This window comes from Fulmarus glacialis, unplaced genomic scaffold, assembly GCF_000690835.1.
Source record: "Fulmarus glacialis isolate BGI_N327 unplaced genomic scaffold, ASM69083v1 scaffold4797, whole genome shotgun sequence".
Taxonomy (NCBI): Eukaryota; Metazoa; Chordata; class Aves; order Procellariiformes; family Procellariidae; genus Fulmarus; species Fulmarus glacialis.
Window position 1 is genome coordinate 71,769 of NW_009225060.1, and position 15,383 is coordinate 87,151.

The window sequence follows — 15,383 nt, forward strand, 5'->3', positions numbered from 1 at the left end:
TGGTTTCAAACTTGAATTCCAGATCCCACTGATGTAATTGAGAATATATACATAAATATATATTGAATAAAATAGTGGTTGTAATGTTGCATATAAGGAATAATCATTACCCTATTAAATCCTTGATGCTGCATAATAAACTTCTGTAGGTTGTGCAGTAACATTTCAACATCCTTTTTTGAAAACTTTCATTAATGGGAGAAGCTGGAATATTCATATTATTTTGTAAGGGGTGCAAAAGACAGAAAATAAACATGCCTTTGAGTTGTATGAGACAACTGTTAGCATTAAGGCCATGATTTCTAGAGTGGCATCCTCATGTCAGTCATTGCCAAACGGATGGGTATTTCTGTGTTCATAAGAGAAAAGGAAATGCTTATGATATTTCTCCAATTATTAGCAGCAATTAGTCCCAACTAATACTCTCTTTGGGAGTCTCCGTAAAAAAGCCAGAATCAGATAAGTATTGATTTAACTCTTTTTTTTTTTTGGCTATTTTGTTTGGACTCTCCTTGTCTAATTAAAGATTTATTGTCAAATCGCTGTGGGGTCATTTGCACTGCTGGTACAGCGGCTTGCTTGCTCTCTCACATTTTCTCTCTCTCTGTCTGTATATATGCAGGTGTAGTTAGTAATATGCAACAATTCATAAATTCCACATTCGCACGATACTTCACTAACAACAGAATATTTGTCAGACTTGGATTTAAAGTGTTTTGAACTAGATTAAAGTGTCGATGTGGTCAGATGTGTCAGGGAGGTGCTATGAGTCTCATCTTTTTGTTTCCTGGCCTTTCATCTCACGACTTGCACTGTGAGTATGATTTCTAACCTGAAGATTACAGATACCTAGTTTTCTACAGTTAAAGTATGTTTCTAAACAAAATAGCCAAGTTGGTATAGATTCTTGAAACAGTTGAGACACGGAGATGTTACAGAGACCTGAACATTGTATTTCCAGTCCAGGTCCCAGATGTACAAAGATGAAGTGCTGGTAAATCTCTCAGTCCTGTGGAGCAGTCAGCTGCCTAACAGACTGGTTTTGGTGGGTCTTCCTGCTCATTCCAGCTCTGTAGCACATCCCTGTATGGATAGGGAATAACAAAACTCTTCCAGAAGACCTGTTAAGGTGGTTTAATGAAGTATGAAGAAATCTATTGAGGTAGATTTATGCGGTAGATTTAAATCAAGAATCAAACCTGGAAAGATGCAAAAGGAGGCACCAAGGAGATCAACACACTCTGGTATTGGTTTCAAAAAGGCAAAAAGGAGAAGATTTCTGAATTGGTGAGGAAAATCAAGTTCCTGATGGTGCAAAATTCTGTAGACTTGATATTTTGTCGGAAAGAAAATGTTCCAATAAATAGTGCTAAAATAAAATTTCTAGATGTTTGCTTAGAATGATAAATTTTATAACATTCACTCCCATGTAATACTGGAGATTTAAGATCTCATAAGGAAAAGTTTTGACTAATAGAGACCATGATTAGAGTGGAAAACCTGAGAGAGAAATTTGCTGCTGTTTCCGGTATACGAAATGTGTTCCAAAATTAAGCAGAAAAATAAATTTGCTTAGAGGGGGTTCTGTGACACAGTGATAAATCTTTACCTGAAATAAACATCCACCTCCTTGCTGGTAGTGACTACTTTTGCAGTGAAGGGAAATCAACTTTGGCAAAGGACTCTGTCGCTAATTATGGTATCAGCCCATGTACCTCTGACAGCAATGTAAATATGGTGAAAAGACTGCAGCTTATGGTTGAAGATGATCAAACATCAAATCATTGCAATTACTATAGTAAAAAGAATGAGTAGGTGAAAGCAGAAAAATTATATATACAAAGGAAAATAATGTGGCAAAATAAGAGCCTAAAAACACACGACTTTTTTTTTTTTTTTTTAGGTTTAAATTTGATGTTTTTAGAGGTCTTAAGTATGCTACGCGGGCTGCAGCTGACAGTGCAGTGAGAGACACTGCAGCATTTAGCACTGAAAGTATTGTTACTTTTGACTACTTTTCTAGCAAGATGTGGTTTAACCAGCAGGGAGCCAAACACCACACGGCTGCTCGCTTACTCCCCTCCCCGCAGTGGGATGGGCGGGGAGAATTGGGAAAAAAAGTAAAATCAGTGGATTGAGATAAAGACAGTTTAATAGAACAGAAAAGGAAGGGAAAATAATGATAACAATAGTAATGATAGAATATACAAAATGAGTGATGCACAAGGCAATTGCTCACCACTTGCCGAACAATGCCCAAAACAGCAATCGCTACTTCCTGGACTCTCTTATTTATATACTGAGCATGACGTCATATGGTATGGAACGCCCCGTTGGCCAGCTGGGCCAGCTGTCCCAGCTATGCTCCCTCCCAGCCTCTTGTGCACTTAGCAGAGCATGGGAGGCTGAAAAGTCCTTGACTAGCAGGGTACTTAGCAACAACTGAAAACATCAGTGTGTTATCAACATTCTTCTCATACTAAATCCAAAACACAGCACTAGGAAGAAATTTAACTCTATCCCGAGTTAAAAGGGATAACCAGGACACAAGATTAAAAAAGAAACAACAGACAATAATGGGAATTTTTTAACTTAATATGAATACTGCATGAGATCCACACATGTTTTGACAAAAATTTTGCAATTCCCATCTAGACACATTCAGCACCAAAATTGTTCACATTAGCAAAAATCATTGGACAGATATTCATAAATTGATGGCTCCTCTGAATGTGTGGAAGTGGCTGATTTGCTGTTTCCATTGCTTACATACATTTGGTAGTTAAAATATACGCTATTACAAATATAAAGCATTACATTCTTCTATTATGTTAAGAATTATTAAAGATATACTTTTTGTAAATAGGAATTTCAGAAATTAGGTGAATTAATTTGCCTGTTCTTCCTTCTCACTCCTCCTTCCACAGTTCAGTATCTCCATAGCAGAGCAAGCTTGAAATTTATTATCTGCAACATAATTTGACTCAAATGAGACCAAAATGGCACATACGATTTCCTTCTGTTTTCACAGAAAACCAAGTTACAACCTACAGGTTCACCTGCTGCCCTGTGTGAAAAGTATAAGTCAGCTGTAGAATTTATTTTCTTGCAGAAAATATTTCACTGGTGTTGCTGTTGAAAGTTAAGATGTAAAGAAAAGTAACTTTTCTTTATTCAGTGCTCAAATTCTGGAGGTCACATTGTTAGTTCCTGTTTAAAAACAGTCAAAAAGTTGTTCAATTAAACAACTAAAAAGTTACTCTCTCTTACGAATAATACGAACAATCCTTTGTATGGTAGTTGACTTTTTTTAATCTGTGGATCAGAAAGATGTTTCTGAGAAGTACTGTATTTTCTCCAGGAAAATATCAAGGTGCAACCCCAACTTTAAAAGAAAAATACAAATTTGTCTGGTGTGTGCCTAGCAGCTTAGCTTTTGAATTTAAAGGAAATGATCCACTACAGCTACTCCAATGAGATTAAGCTGAAGTGAGAACACGAAATATTAGCATTTCAATAGGTATTAATAAATGCATTTGACAGAAGACAAATGTGTTTTGGAAGAAAAATGTTACATTTTTGAGAAACCAACTGGATGTAATTATATTAGCACAAAAAATCTATAAATTGAAATAAGAAATTACAGTAATGGTGATCAAGATTTGCATCATGATAATTACTGTTTGGGTATTGATTCCATGAATTATTAGGTATCCTCCTAACCTATTTTTCACCATTAAACTTAACAGCTCCTTGAACAGACATATAGTTATAGAATAAATAGTCAAAAGCATGGAGAATTTGACAGAATTTTACAGTGGAAATAACAAGTGATTCAGTAAATTCATATTTATTGGCTAAGAAGGCTGTATTTATGATCTTGGCATTATATATAGGATTGATGCAATTTACTTGCGCAGTTCTTAGTCACAGATGATGATGGGACAGTAGCTTCTCCAAAGTTATTGTTCGCAATTATGTTATATGTAATTTTAAGATGATCTGTACACTGAAAGTCTGATATCTCTTTTTATCCTCTCAGAAACAGAAGCTGAAAGTGTGATATCCTTTTCAACTGAATTTGGTTAAAATTAAGTTTATTCATAAACAGGAAGAATAAACAAATAGTTAATTTGTGGAATGGAGTATGACCAGGTGTCATAAAAGAAATAGCCAGGAAAAAAAAAAAGTCGAAAGCTATCAGATCTTGAGCGCCAATATAATTTGATTTCAGAACAGTAAAGTGTATTTCAAAATGGGCTAGCTTATGTACATCTGCATGCTTCACTCAGTCTATGCCTTGTTTTGGATCACTCTTAATAAATGTTGAGTGCCCAGTATCTTGTTATATTCACGGCACAATCTTTACAGCGGAGAATTTTATTTTTAACAATACAAAAGTTTATTAGTGGGTGCTAACAGTGCAAAATACAGACAGTAAGGCCATTATATTACTACACTTAATTTTATACTGACAAAACAGAAAATTGCAAATTGCAAATTGTTATTAGCAGCAATGTTCATATGGGTTAGCCTGCAGCTGGGTGTTCAATATTATATGTTTTGGTTACGCTGTGATTTCTGACTTCCACTTCAGTTAATGCCTGATGCATTAATAGCATGCATAATAACATAATAATGTGTTTTTAAAGGTACGGCATACAGATAAACTCAATTTCTGTCTGGGTTATTGGGTCTCTCATATGCATGTTCGTTCTTGGACGAAGCAAACTAAAACGAACATGATACCACTTCTATTTTGCCTGCTTTCTCCCAAATTCTGATACCAAATGGTAGGAGGAACGATATCTCTGCAACAACACAAAACTCAAAAAAAACAGAGCTTGGGTTCTAGTAATCCACAAGGAATAGTAAGGAAGATAAGCTATGAGCCTTGTGTAGTTTGCTGTAATACTGGCAGTTGAGAGGAATCTCAGATGCCTGCAAGTAGGCGTAATGCTAAAGAATACAATTGTGGATTTGCCTTTTCTAACGGAACATGATTCCTCACGTGCTCTTTCATGAGGAATGGTGTTAAAGTCTAGGCAGTAAAATCTGTGACCTTCTGCTCTACAAGATAATTCACTTCCAAAGACACGGTCTTAAGAGGCTATGAGAGTTAGCTGAAGTCCTGATCAGCAAGGAGCGTGAAGATCAATGCATGGAATGTTTCCAACTTGAACATTAGGCTTTAGGAATAGATTCAGACCGTTGCTTTTCAGCCAGGATTTTCACTTACCACTGCAGATGGAAAAAGGGGTGGGAGAAAGATGTCGGTCAAGGATAGTGATCAGATCTGATGTTAAAGATGATTTCCAGTACTACAATAGTGCCAACAACAGGTGGATGACCCAGTGTTAGTCTCTCATCCACATCAGTCTCTCATTGTGCATCTAAGTTAGAGAAGAAGCAAATTCTGCCAGGCTCCCTGGGCAAGGCTCACGTGTGCCCCATCCCTCCCTGCTGTGACCTGCAGAAATGGAGCCTGGGTATGTGTCTCTAGAGGAAGCTGTACCACTTTCTGGGGAGGTCCTGGAGCCAGATGCTGGGGTGCCCAGACCCCAGCACATGCCGTAGCGTGTACCTGCTGCTCAGCTGGCAGAAGCTGAGCCGCCCCCGGTGATGCTCTCTTCTTGAACAGACTGGGTCTCTTCTCTTCCCTTTAGTCAGCGTGACTTCTTCTGATTTCTTTTCTTCTGTCTGTGAGTAAGTGCTGGCACTAGATCTTTGTAGAGAGGCTTTTGTTTTGTTTTGTTATCTTAATAGGAGTTTCTCTTGGTTATTTGGGTGGTCCTATCCATTGCCATGTGCACAGTTCAAGGCTTCTGGAAGCTCAGGGACAAATTGTCCTGGTGCCCAAGAGAGACGGAGTGCAACTAACAAAATGCTTAGATTGTGGTTGCGATTGCAAGGCAGCATTCTTCCTGAATAGCGGGATCTCGGGGGGGAGACTGAAGATACAACTATCTCATCTTTTATGAAGATGCTTTCGTCTTGGAAATCTCATTTCTATATTGCAATAAAACCTACCCCTGGGACCACTGCTGGGAAGAGCAGCAGTGCTAGGCATTGTCTTGTCCTGCAACTGCAGCATCTATTATCAGATCACAAAACAGGTTTTCTCCCTCTCCGGAATGTAATTTCTCGTCAGAGTCCCTGTTTCAATTACCACTTTAGCTGAGGCTAAGGTTATGTCCACCACAAACAGAGAGAGAGCGCATTTATCTAATCCAGACAAAGCAAGAAGACAGAATGTGATGTAAGATTCGGTTAATTTTCAGTGAACCTCGCTTTTGTAGTCTGGCATGTGTTCAGCCACGTGTAGGACTGGTTTATGCAGAACCACTGCTTTCTTAAAACTTTTTGGTTTTGATTGCATACTACTTTCTAGACTTTCTCTTGAAGTCTGTAACTCATGTTAGTTGAAGGATTTTCTTTTACCTATTAGATCCCTTTGCTGGAGGATTACTACTGTATGTTCATTTTCCAACAATGGAGAGTCCATGTAAATTATTCTTGAACATAAAATGAAAATACTGCTTTTTGTAAATGAGGCCCTCTAAGATTTTAGCTTGTGTAATACATCCTTTTATAGAGCATACTCTTAAGGTCACTTATTTTCTTTATTTCTTTAGTTTCTGCTAATTGTAATATCTCAAGTAGTGGAAAAAAGGAAGAGAAACTGGAGCTGTGCTTACTTTTTACATTTTGTTTGTGCCTAGTAGCGTAATCAGAATCAGTATCATCGATGCAATGAGTGCCATGCAATTGTTTAGGAAAATGGACTAGCTTGTCGGAGGAAGTTGCAATCTAATTCGTATAACTTTCCTTTTTTTGTACCACGGGCACACAGTGGGGGGAAAAGGCTGACAAACCAAGTGTCTTAACTGAGATAAGAGATTAAGAGCTAGAAGTTTGTTTGCCTAGTTTAGCTTCTCTAAAAGCATGAAGCCGTGTGGCAGTAATTATCTTGCAGAGCTGTAGTCACACTGATAAATAACAATTTTTTCCAGTTTTTGCATTTGTGTTTACATTTTTCCTATGTGCTTATGCTAAGTTATAACATCTCATGAAACATAAAGTTTTCTCTGTTCAAGTCTCTTACTTTCTGCATCGTTCATTCACCTAAAGTTAAACATATAATGATTTTATTTTTAGAATTGAGACATTGCCCCGTCCCTGGAAGTGTTCAAGGCCAGGTTGGACGGGGCTTTGAGCAACCTGGTCTAGTGGAAGGTGTCCCTGCCCATGGCAGGGGGGTTGGAACTAGATGATCTTTAAGGTCCCTTCCAACCCAAACCATTCTATGATTCTATGATTTTATGATTCTCTGCTGAATTAATTTGACTTGTATGCACAAGATAGTGAACCTAATAATATATTTAATAGAAAAAAGATTTCTCTTCCCTTTCCCCCTTTCTCCCTTTACCCCTTCCTCCTCCTCCTTTGCTTTCTTGCTTGGTTCTTTTTTCCCCTATGAGGATTAATTTCAGTCCTTTAGGTTTTGCCATTAAAAAATTTATTACTGATTTGTGATGACAAAAGTCCTATAGAAAACCCCCGATTTGTCTTATCACAGGGAAAAGCCAGTTTTCCCATGCAGATATTTAATCTTGGATGCTCAAAAATGTACTCCATGCCCTCTCCCCTCAAAAGTTTGGAAATTAAGTTCTAGGAGTGCATTAATAAATATTCCGTACAAAAGATTACAGTCCTATCACATCAGGCCTGTCCTCTGCCCCAGTTAAATCCTGTTCTTTTATTTATTGCAGATGGGGAACTCAAGGGGATTTCACCACTACTCACCCTCGGCCTGTTGTCAAAGTAAAACTCTTTACAGAAAGCACCGGGGTGCTGGCACTTGAAGATAAAGAACTGGGAAGAGTGAGTATTATGTGTAGGAACAAGAAATATGTGAGAAATGATGCTTAGAAATGCGAGTATTGATAAAACATGCCACAAAACGATATGAGTTATTTAGTACAGCACCTGCTCTGCTGCAGCTGTACCAGACAGTGCTTTTTCTTTTACGGGTGACTTTTTCCAGTGTTCAAAACATGATATGTTGACTTCGATTGCCTTTCAGAAACTTGCATCAGGGATCTGTGATGGTTCTCTTTGTCTTGTTTAAAACTTTTTTTAATTCCTAGGTGACCTACCAATGCTTGTAGCTATTCAAATTAGGAGTGAAGAGAAGAGAGAGAAGACTTGGTGTGTAATAAATAGAGCAAGCGACTGGGGAAAGGGAAGGAAGGACTTAAGTGGTGGAAGGATGGGGGGGTAAAGGAGTGATGGAGATGATATGTCAGACTAAAATAAGAGTTCTCACTCTTGCACTGTATGAGCTTCCCTTCCCTTTTCACATTTTCCCTATCTTGACATGATCATTTATCCTTCTTAGGCCAAAATCAGGGGCTAGAGAGTGCAATGTATCATAGAAAGAGGAGGGTCGTGGGAACAAGGCAGAGAGGGTCTGCAAATCTTGCCCCCCCATCTCCTGTTGAAATTCTCCCCTGTGACATGTAACGCGTGGAGGATAGCTCACGTTTTAACGCTCAGTTCTGCATTCAGAGTCATGGCTGTTTCTCATTCAAGCGAGGACAGCTTATGGGGAAGAGGGGGGCATTTCCCCACTTTGGGTCCTCCAAGTGCAGGTGGCTATGCAAAGACAAATTCTCCCACACATTGGGTCACTTGTTAAGATCAGGACTGTATCCCCAGTATTACTTCTTCTTGCATCCTCTCATGTCCTTCTAGGAGGCCTCCAAGGCCACTTGGTCAAGGATGGCTGAGGTGAAGGTGGGATCTGCGTGGGGAAGATTTCCAGTAGGGGTAACACGCTGGCAGGAGCCAGGCAGGTGTTGTGGCAGATACAGAGGAGCCACGGGCGCAGCTGAGACCAGAGTCAGCAGTATCTGGATTCAAAACAACAAAAAGAGACACTGAAAGGGTGGACTTACAGGAACTGCATAGTGCTATTAAATGCAGAGAAGTTTCTTCTCTGTCCCTGCTTGCTCAGTCGTTTCAAAGAAGCAAAAGGAAAGTCAATGCAAAGGTGCAGGGCAGTGGAGAGGGACTATGTGGCCATTGTGAACAGTAGCCAGCACGGTCATTGCTAAGGAGTCAGAGAAGAAAAGAAACATTAACAGAATAAAGGGGCTAAGAATTACAAGTGTTAACAGGATCCTCTTGTTCTGCAACCTTAAATAGCCAAGGTATAGGCTTGGTCTGCTTTCTTACGCTGCAGCTTGTCTGAGTTTCTAGGACGGGAGGTTAAAAAGATTTTAAATTATTTTAAAGAATGGAAACATTTCAAATGTGAAATATTGAATATAACTTTTGCCTTAACTGTATCCTGTGGCCCCAAATGGTTTGTTTTGTGTTTTTTTGCTGCATCCTCTCCCTTCCCACTCCTGGCCGCCTTCTGACACATCTGTATTTGTCAGCTGGGCAAAGTTTAAAGAAGGTAATAACTTTCCTTTCTTGGCTGGGAGTGGTGAGGGGAGAGAGCGCAAATAAAAATAGGTAGTTGACAGGGGCTAGGGCTGAGCTCACTGCCCTGTTGTTGGATGGAGTCTGACCCAGCTTTCCCAGAGACAAAGCAAGATATATAAAAGGTGAGGGACAAAAGAGCAATCTTCTGCTTCTGTTGCTGATTCTTACTCTCCTGTTGTTCTTCGGCAGAAAGTCTGCATGCTCTGAGGTTTGGCAGTTTGTACCAGAATTAGGCTATTAAAATCGCCACTTTTTGCTGGGTTTTTTCCCCCTTGTCACAAAGGACAAAGGCCATCACCTTCTTCCCCCTTGTGTTAAAGCTTGTGCTGAGATTGGGCATAGCAAACAGAAGTACCTGAGAGATGCTTGGATACTGATTTTACATTTTATAATCCATTCCTGATTCACCAAAAATGTCCAGCCCCCATCCTTGCCCAAAAAATACCTTTTGTAAAAGATAAGTCAGTAAAAGATAAACCTTCCACAATGACCTTATGTACAGCGCATGGTCCTTAGCAGTGGAAAAGAATGTGACAAAGGGCATGTTGGGTGTGCATCAGCCTGTTTGGGTGTCTGGTCTGTCCTCCTGCACCTCCCAGGTCTGGCAATACCCAGGGTTGCTGACAGACACCTTCCAGCTGGTGGTGGTAGATGCTCAACTCGGGAGAAGGGGGAATCTGCCAACTTACCTCTCTGGTTTAACGAGAGTATTTGAGGGGGGTGGTTGCTAGCTTCAGGGGAGATTGGGAGAATATTTGACAGAATTTTTGCAAAATAATTTTAAGGTACTGTGTATGCTCATGGTATATGTTTTAGCTTTCAAAGGCTTGTTTTGTTGTCGATGTCTCTGTTTTCAGGTTTGAGAGACTTAAACACAGGTAGCCTTTGAAAAGATGCAGGATCCCACTGGATAAGTTTAATTCTAATAAAGTTTGGCAACTTTATGCCTGGTCAGTACACTGCAGTGACTTGCAGGAGTGCAGCTGATTCAGCTAGGTTTGTTATGCTCTGAAAAGGCCTGAAGGTACTTCTGCTGGTATTTTTTCTGTACTTAAACATTCAACTCAAACCTGCCCCTTCTGAGGTAGGCTTGCTGTGGACATTAATTCTCATCTGTCAGGTACTTTCTTCAAAGCATGTGTCTTGACCTGATACAACTTTTCTACGGTTATTGTGAAGGTTTTGTTCTACTTAATCTATAATTAGAAATAGAAGGCAGCATCAAGCTACATAATGTGAATTTTGAACTTCCATCACATACCAAAGGGTTTCTTCTGCCACCAAGGGATCGGCTTTTTATGGAAACAGATCTAAGGCGTGAAATGTGGAGCCAGCAAAGGTTTCCCCAGAGCTGCAGAGGAGAAGGTGTTTCCATTGACCCCATCAGTGCATGGCAGCCTCTCACACTTACGAACTTAAGATGTGGGCCCTGATTTCAGTATGACAGCACTACAGCTCCTCGGTTTAAGGAGGAGACGCTGCTGATTTCCAGAAGTAACTAGCTCATGTCGGAGCAGAAGGGATGCGGGCTCGTGCTTTCAGTAGAGAGGGCAGACCATACTTACAGATTTATATACTCCCTGTTGGGAAGCAGAGGCTGGGGGCTGCTCAGCGTCTGCTGCAGAAGTCACCAGGTGAGCACCAAGCAACGGAAGGGTTGTTGTCTGTACTTAACATCTTCTCCCTTCAAGGCATTTAAGATGTGCTTAACTGACAGGAAGTAGTACTTTCTGTGTCGCTTGTCTGACATTGCTCTCTTCCTCTAAAAAAAACAAAATAAATCCAGTTGTGAATGCCGAAGGGATATTATTCTGGGTACCTGCTGACTGCTTAAGTGTTTTCAAAGAAAAAACGAATCTTAACTTTTGTTCTCTATTCTACGCAAACTGGAGGACAGTTGGACAAACTCAGTTGTCCACCGAAAGAAAAAATGGAGACGTGTTCTGCACAGGAGGGGAAAGGATATTGTTTGGATTTGGGTTCTGCAGAACGTGAGCTTCTGGAGTCACGGTCTGAGTCTCTGGTTGTGCGGACCTCTGCTTACAGTGAACCACTGAATTTAACTTCAAGAAAGTAAGGCAGGCTGCATCTTTGAAGCCAAGTTTCTTGTAATGAGGAAATGTTAAGAACGTACTTTATTCAAATATCTTTGAAACGTGTAGCACAATTTTTATGTGACTGACACTGATCTGGCCACTTCAATAATTTTTGTATGTGCATACAGAAGGCAGAATTGATGTTTGCATTTGTACATGCAACAGCTGAGGAAGTGTGAAGAAGCCTTCAGTTTGGAGTAAATACTTCTGAAAAATCAGCCTGGTGGTTTCTGAAACTCAGGGATCTGACACCACTTTTCCTTGTTCAGTACTTTGTGTATGAAGATGTTCAAACCTAGTAATTCAAAGTGACAGCCATTGTGCTTGCATAGCACACATGTGAATACAATGTGAGAACAGCAGGTGGTGTTTGATTGCTGATACTTTTTGAATATAAGAGTATTTCAGCCTTGTCACTCTGACTATTCAATTAAAAGGGAACTATTGTCTCACAACCTTGTCACAGTCAGCTGCAGCCAGCAATAATTAGCTGTGCAGTTATGTTTTTTTTCATTGGTACTGTTACTCTGGGTTTGATTTAAAGATGTTGTGAAATAGCTCTACTGGCTAGGTACCCATACTTGCATGATTGCCTAGTTTCTGAATGCCGACTGCACTGGTCATGTTGGTTCTTCAGTGCTGTGTTCAAAGAGCCGCTGAGCAGAGACGATTTTGTACTGTGAATATGTTAGTTTAAAGCCTGCCACCCTGGGGAATGTGTTTCTCCATCACATTTTGAAATGACTGAGGTTTTGCAGGTCTGAGTTTTTCTCTCTTTTTTTTAAGTTTGGGAAATGATAAGAGATTGCTTCCACTCCCCCTTTTCCTCTGGCTTCCTGAGCAATCTGCCTGTCAGCACCCCGCGATGTCTGGCTGAGTGTTGCTGTTTCCACGCTAACAGGGATTTTCTCAGTAGCTTCTCTGAGAATGCCTCTCATCAGAAATTCTTGAGGTATTTTTCATTCAGGCATGCTCTTGCTTAGATTTGGGGGACAGGCTCTTTGGGAAGGACTTAAAGACAACTTTTATCAATTGCAAAGATTTATTAAGGTAAGTGTTCAGCTGGCAGCATCAGCAGAGGTCCATTGATTGCATAAATTGCAAAGTCTTCCTGGTTCTTTGTCAACAACAGTATTTTAGATAGCTCTTTTACCGTGCGCCTGTTCAGTTGTTCTGTTTGATTTTTGTTTCTTTTTAACCACCTGTTACCGAAGCTTTGTCTCAGTGTTTCAGCTGTAATACAGTCATAGCTGAAAAGCAAGAGATTGCTCAATAGGTGAGATGATGGAGCTTGTGTAAAATACTCATAAGCTCGTTTGGTGATCAAGCTCTTCTTAACGCTTTCTTTAGGGGTTCCCTAGGTGAGAACTTCTCTAAGGCAGTTACTTCAAGAGAGCCATTTCCTTTCCTTTCAAGAGAGCCATCTCCTTTTCCCACTTCTACCTCCAACCTTGTCCCTTCCCTCGAGCTTCTTTTGCTTCATCCTCAAGTGCGGTGCTGTGCTTGGCAGGCTGCTGCTGGGGCATTCGAGGGAACCTCACTTCTTGTCACATTGACAGCAGCTTCTGGCTTTCTGACATTAACCTGTCTTTGGGCAAAGGGCTGACATGTCTCAGAACAGCTCCAAACTTTCAAGTTAGGGGAGAAGGTGACTTGAGAGGAGTCAGTAGACATTTCTATGAAAAACAGGTAAGTATCCCCTAAGTAAGGCTGGCGGCAGAGTTACACAAAAACCGTAACATTAAAGGGTCTCTACACTGTTACTAGTCATCTATTTCCTATCCCAAACCAGCTTCAGTAATTTTTGGTCTATAATGCTATTTTCAAATCAGTAAAACAGAGTGTACTTAACTAGGAAATTTTCCTGTGATCTTTAATCAGACAATGACTAGCAGCATAAATTTGCATGTGCCAAATAATAATGAGTGCTTATTTCATAACATAAAATTTGCCTCTCCTTTCTGTTGCACTGGCACCTTTTCAAATCACTACATTTTAAAACATGAAAGAAAAAGCCTTCCATAGAATGAAATAGTCCTGTTGCATGATGAAAGCTTCAAGAAATGCAGCTGAGGGAGCGTGTGATCTTCTGTGTCGGGCACTCACTGTTTTTCATAGTTTTAAATAATCGCAAATTGAGTTAGAAGTGTCTCTGGTAGAGCACGGGAGTTAGAGAATTTGGTTTCTCCAGTTCATCATGGGGTTTCTTGCATTACCACAAGTGTATTGTTTATTCTGAACAGAGATCACAATGCTGCTTATGATTAAGGTGACGTAAGATTCAGTTCTCAATTGCTTGTAACTTAGCCAGACCTTAAGTGTTGAGGCTAAAATTTTTCATCCTAGATAAGGAATAAGATAAAAAGAAAATGTGGGTTTGGTCAATCGCAAAAAGCAATCATTTGTAGCACCGTTTGTGCTCTGGAAGAGCACATCAGGCATGGGAACTTCTTTTGTCTCATAAAATCTTCTGGCTTTCCTGTTGGGGACCATGCAGTTTGAAGAAAGGACAGGAAGCTGGGTGCCAGAAGCAGCAGGGGCTCCCTGGGGTGGCAGGGAGCAGGGCAGGATGGGGGACACCAGGGCAGCCCCAGGCATTGGGCACCTTCCTGGGGATGGGGACAGGTTGAGGGTTTGGTCTGCTTTTTGAAGATGGCCCAGGCTGTGTTATGAAGAAGAGACTGTGGATGGGCTGCATCTTTATTTTCTTTAAGGTTGTGTGGTGTGACCCGTATTGAAGGCGAGATAAAGGTTTTCTGTAATAGCATGTTAAGTGTCATCTGCCTCTCAGCCAGGGCATTAAGGAACAGCTGCAGATCTTCTTCACTTTCATCTTTTTTGCTTGTGACAGTGAGACAAAACTCAGCATAGTCTGCTCAGAATTACCATGATTACCAAGGTCTGGTGCCCAAGGTCTGAGATCTCAAAACGTGTCTTAGACCACCCCAACTTGTAAAACCAATCTCATTTCAAATACTTGGGTCAAAAGAGTGGGTAACTCCAGCACTGGGGTTCAAGTCTCGAATATCATGGGTTTGGGTGGAAGCAGGGGATGGGGAGGGGGAGCAGCCAGGATGTGAAGACATCAAGTTGGCTGAAACTAAATTCAGCCGCAAGGGTGGGGTGGGGGAAAAAGTAGAGATTATCTTGATGCTTGATTTTTCTCAAGTGTGCTTACGGCTTGCCAGTCTGCTTACCTCTTAGCTTCATTGGTCCCTTTTGAAGGCTGCATTTTCTTTTGACAACAGGACAACTGCAGCCAGGGATGGTTAGCTTGAGAGCTTTAGCTAAACATAGGAATACCGATAGGAGGTATTTCTGCACAGCGCTTTTGACTCTGAACCTTCTGCTTGGTTATCTGCTCTGAGAAGGCAAGATTGTCCCAAGTTTGGTTTGTTCAAGCTTTCAGTGGGTTTTGGACAACTCAACTTTTCTTTCATACTTTTAAAAGAAGATATGATCAATGTGCCAAAGATAGAGGAGAGTTAATAGTTGCTTGGCTGGATTGGCTCTTTGGCTCAGGTGTACTTCAAGTAACTTCTTCTATTGTGATCCAGCCGGGGACTTAAATACACAACTGAATAACAATAAAGGATGGTTAGTTAAGTCGTCAAATGATATTAGTTTCATATCTTTCAACCTGTCATGTTTTAAGTCCTGGAGAGAAACATTTTCAGTCATTCACGATTAAGAAACAGTGTTTTCAGAACATCACTTTGCACAAATCCATAAAAGTGTTGCTCTATAATATTTAAGATTTCTGTGTTTATTTTACATCCAAATGAGGAGAGG

At 40.4% G+C, this 15,383-nt stretch overlaps 1 protein-coding gene across 1 annotated transcript in view; it reads left to right on the top strand.

Moving 5' to 3' along the window:
• The window catches only part of LOC104080088 (calcium-dependent secretion activator 2-like), a 126,507-nt gene that overhangs the window by 48,573 nt on the left and 62,551 nt on the right, over positions 1–15,383 (top strand). Inside the window, exon 7 of the mRNA XM_009582354.1 lies at positions 7,773–7,884. Coding sequence (XP_009580649.1) covers positions 7,773–7,884 — 112 coding nt within the window. The remainder of the gene's footprint in view (positions 1–7,772; positions 7,885–15,383) is intronic.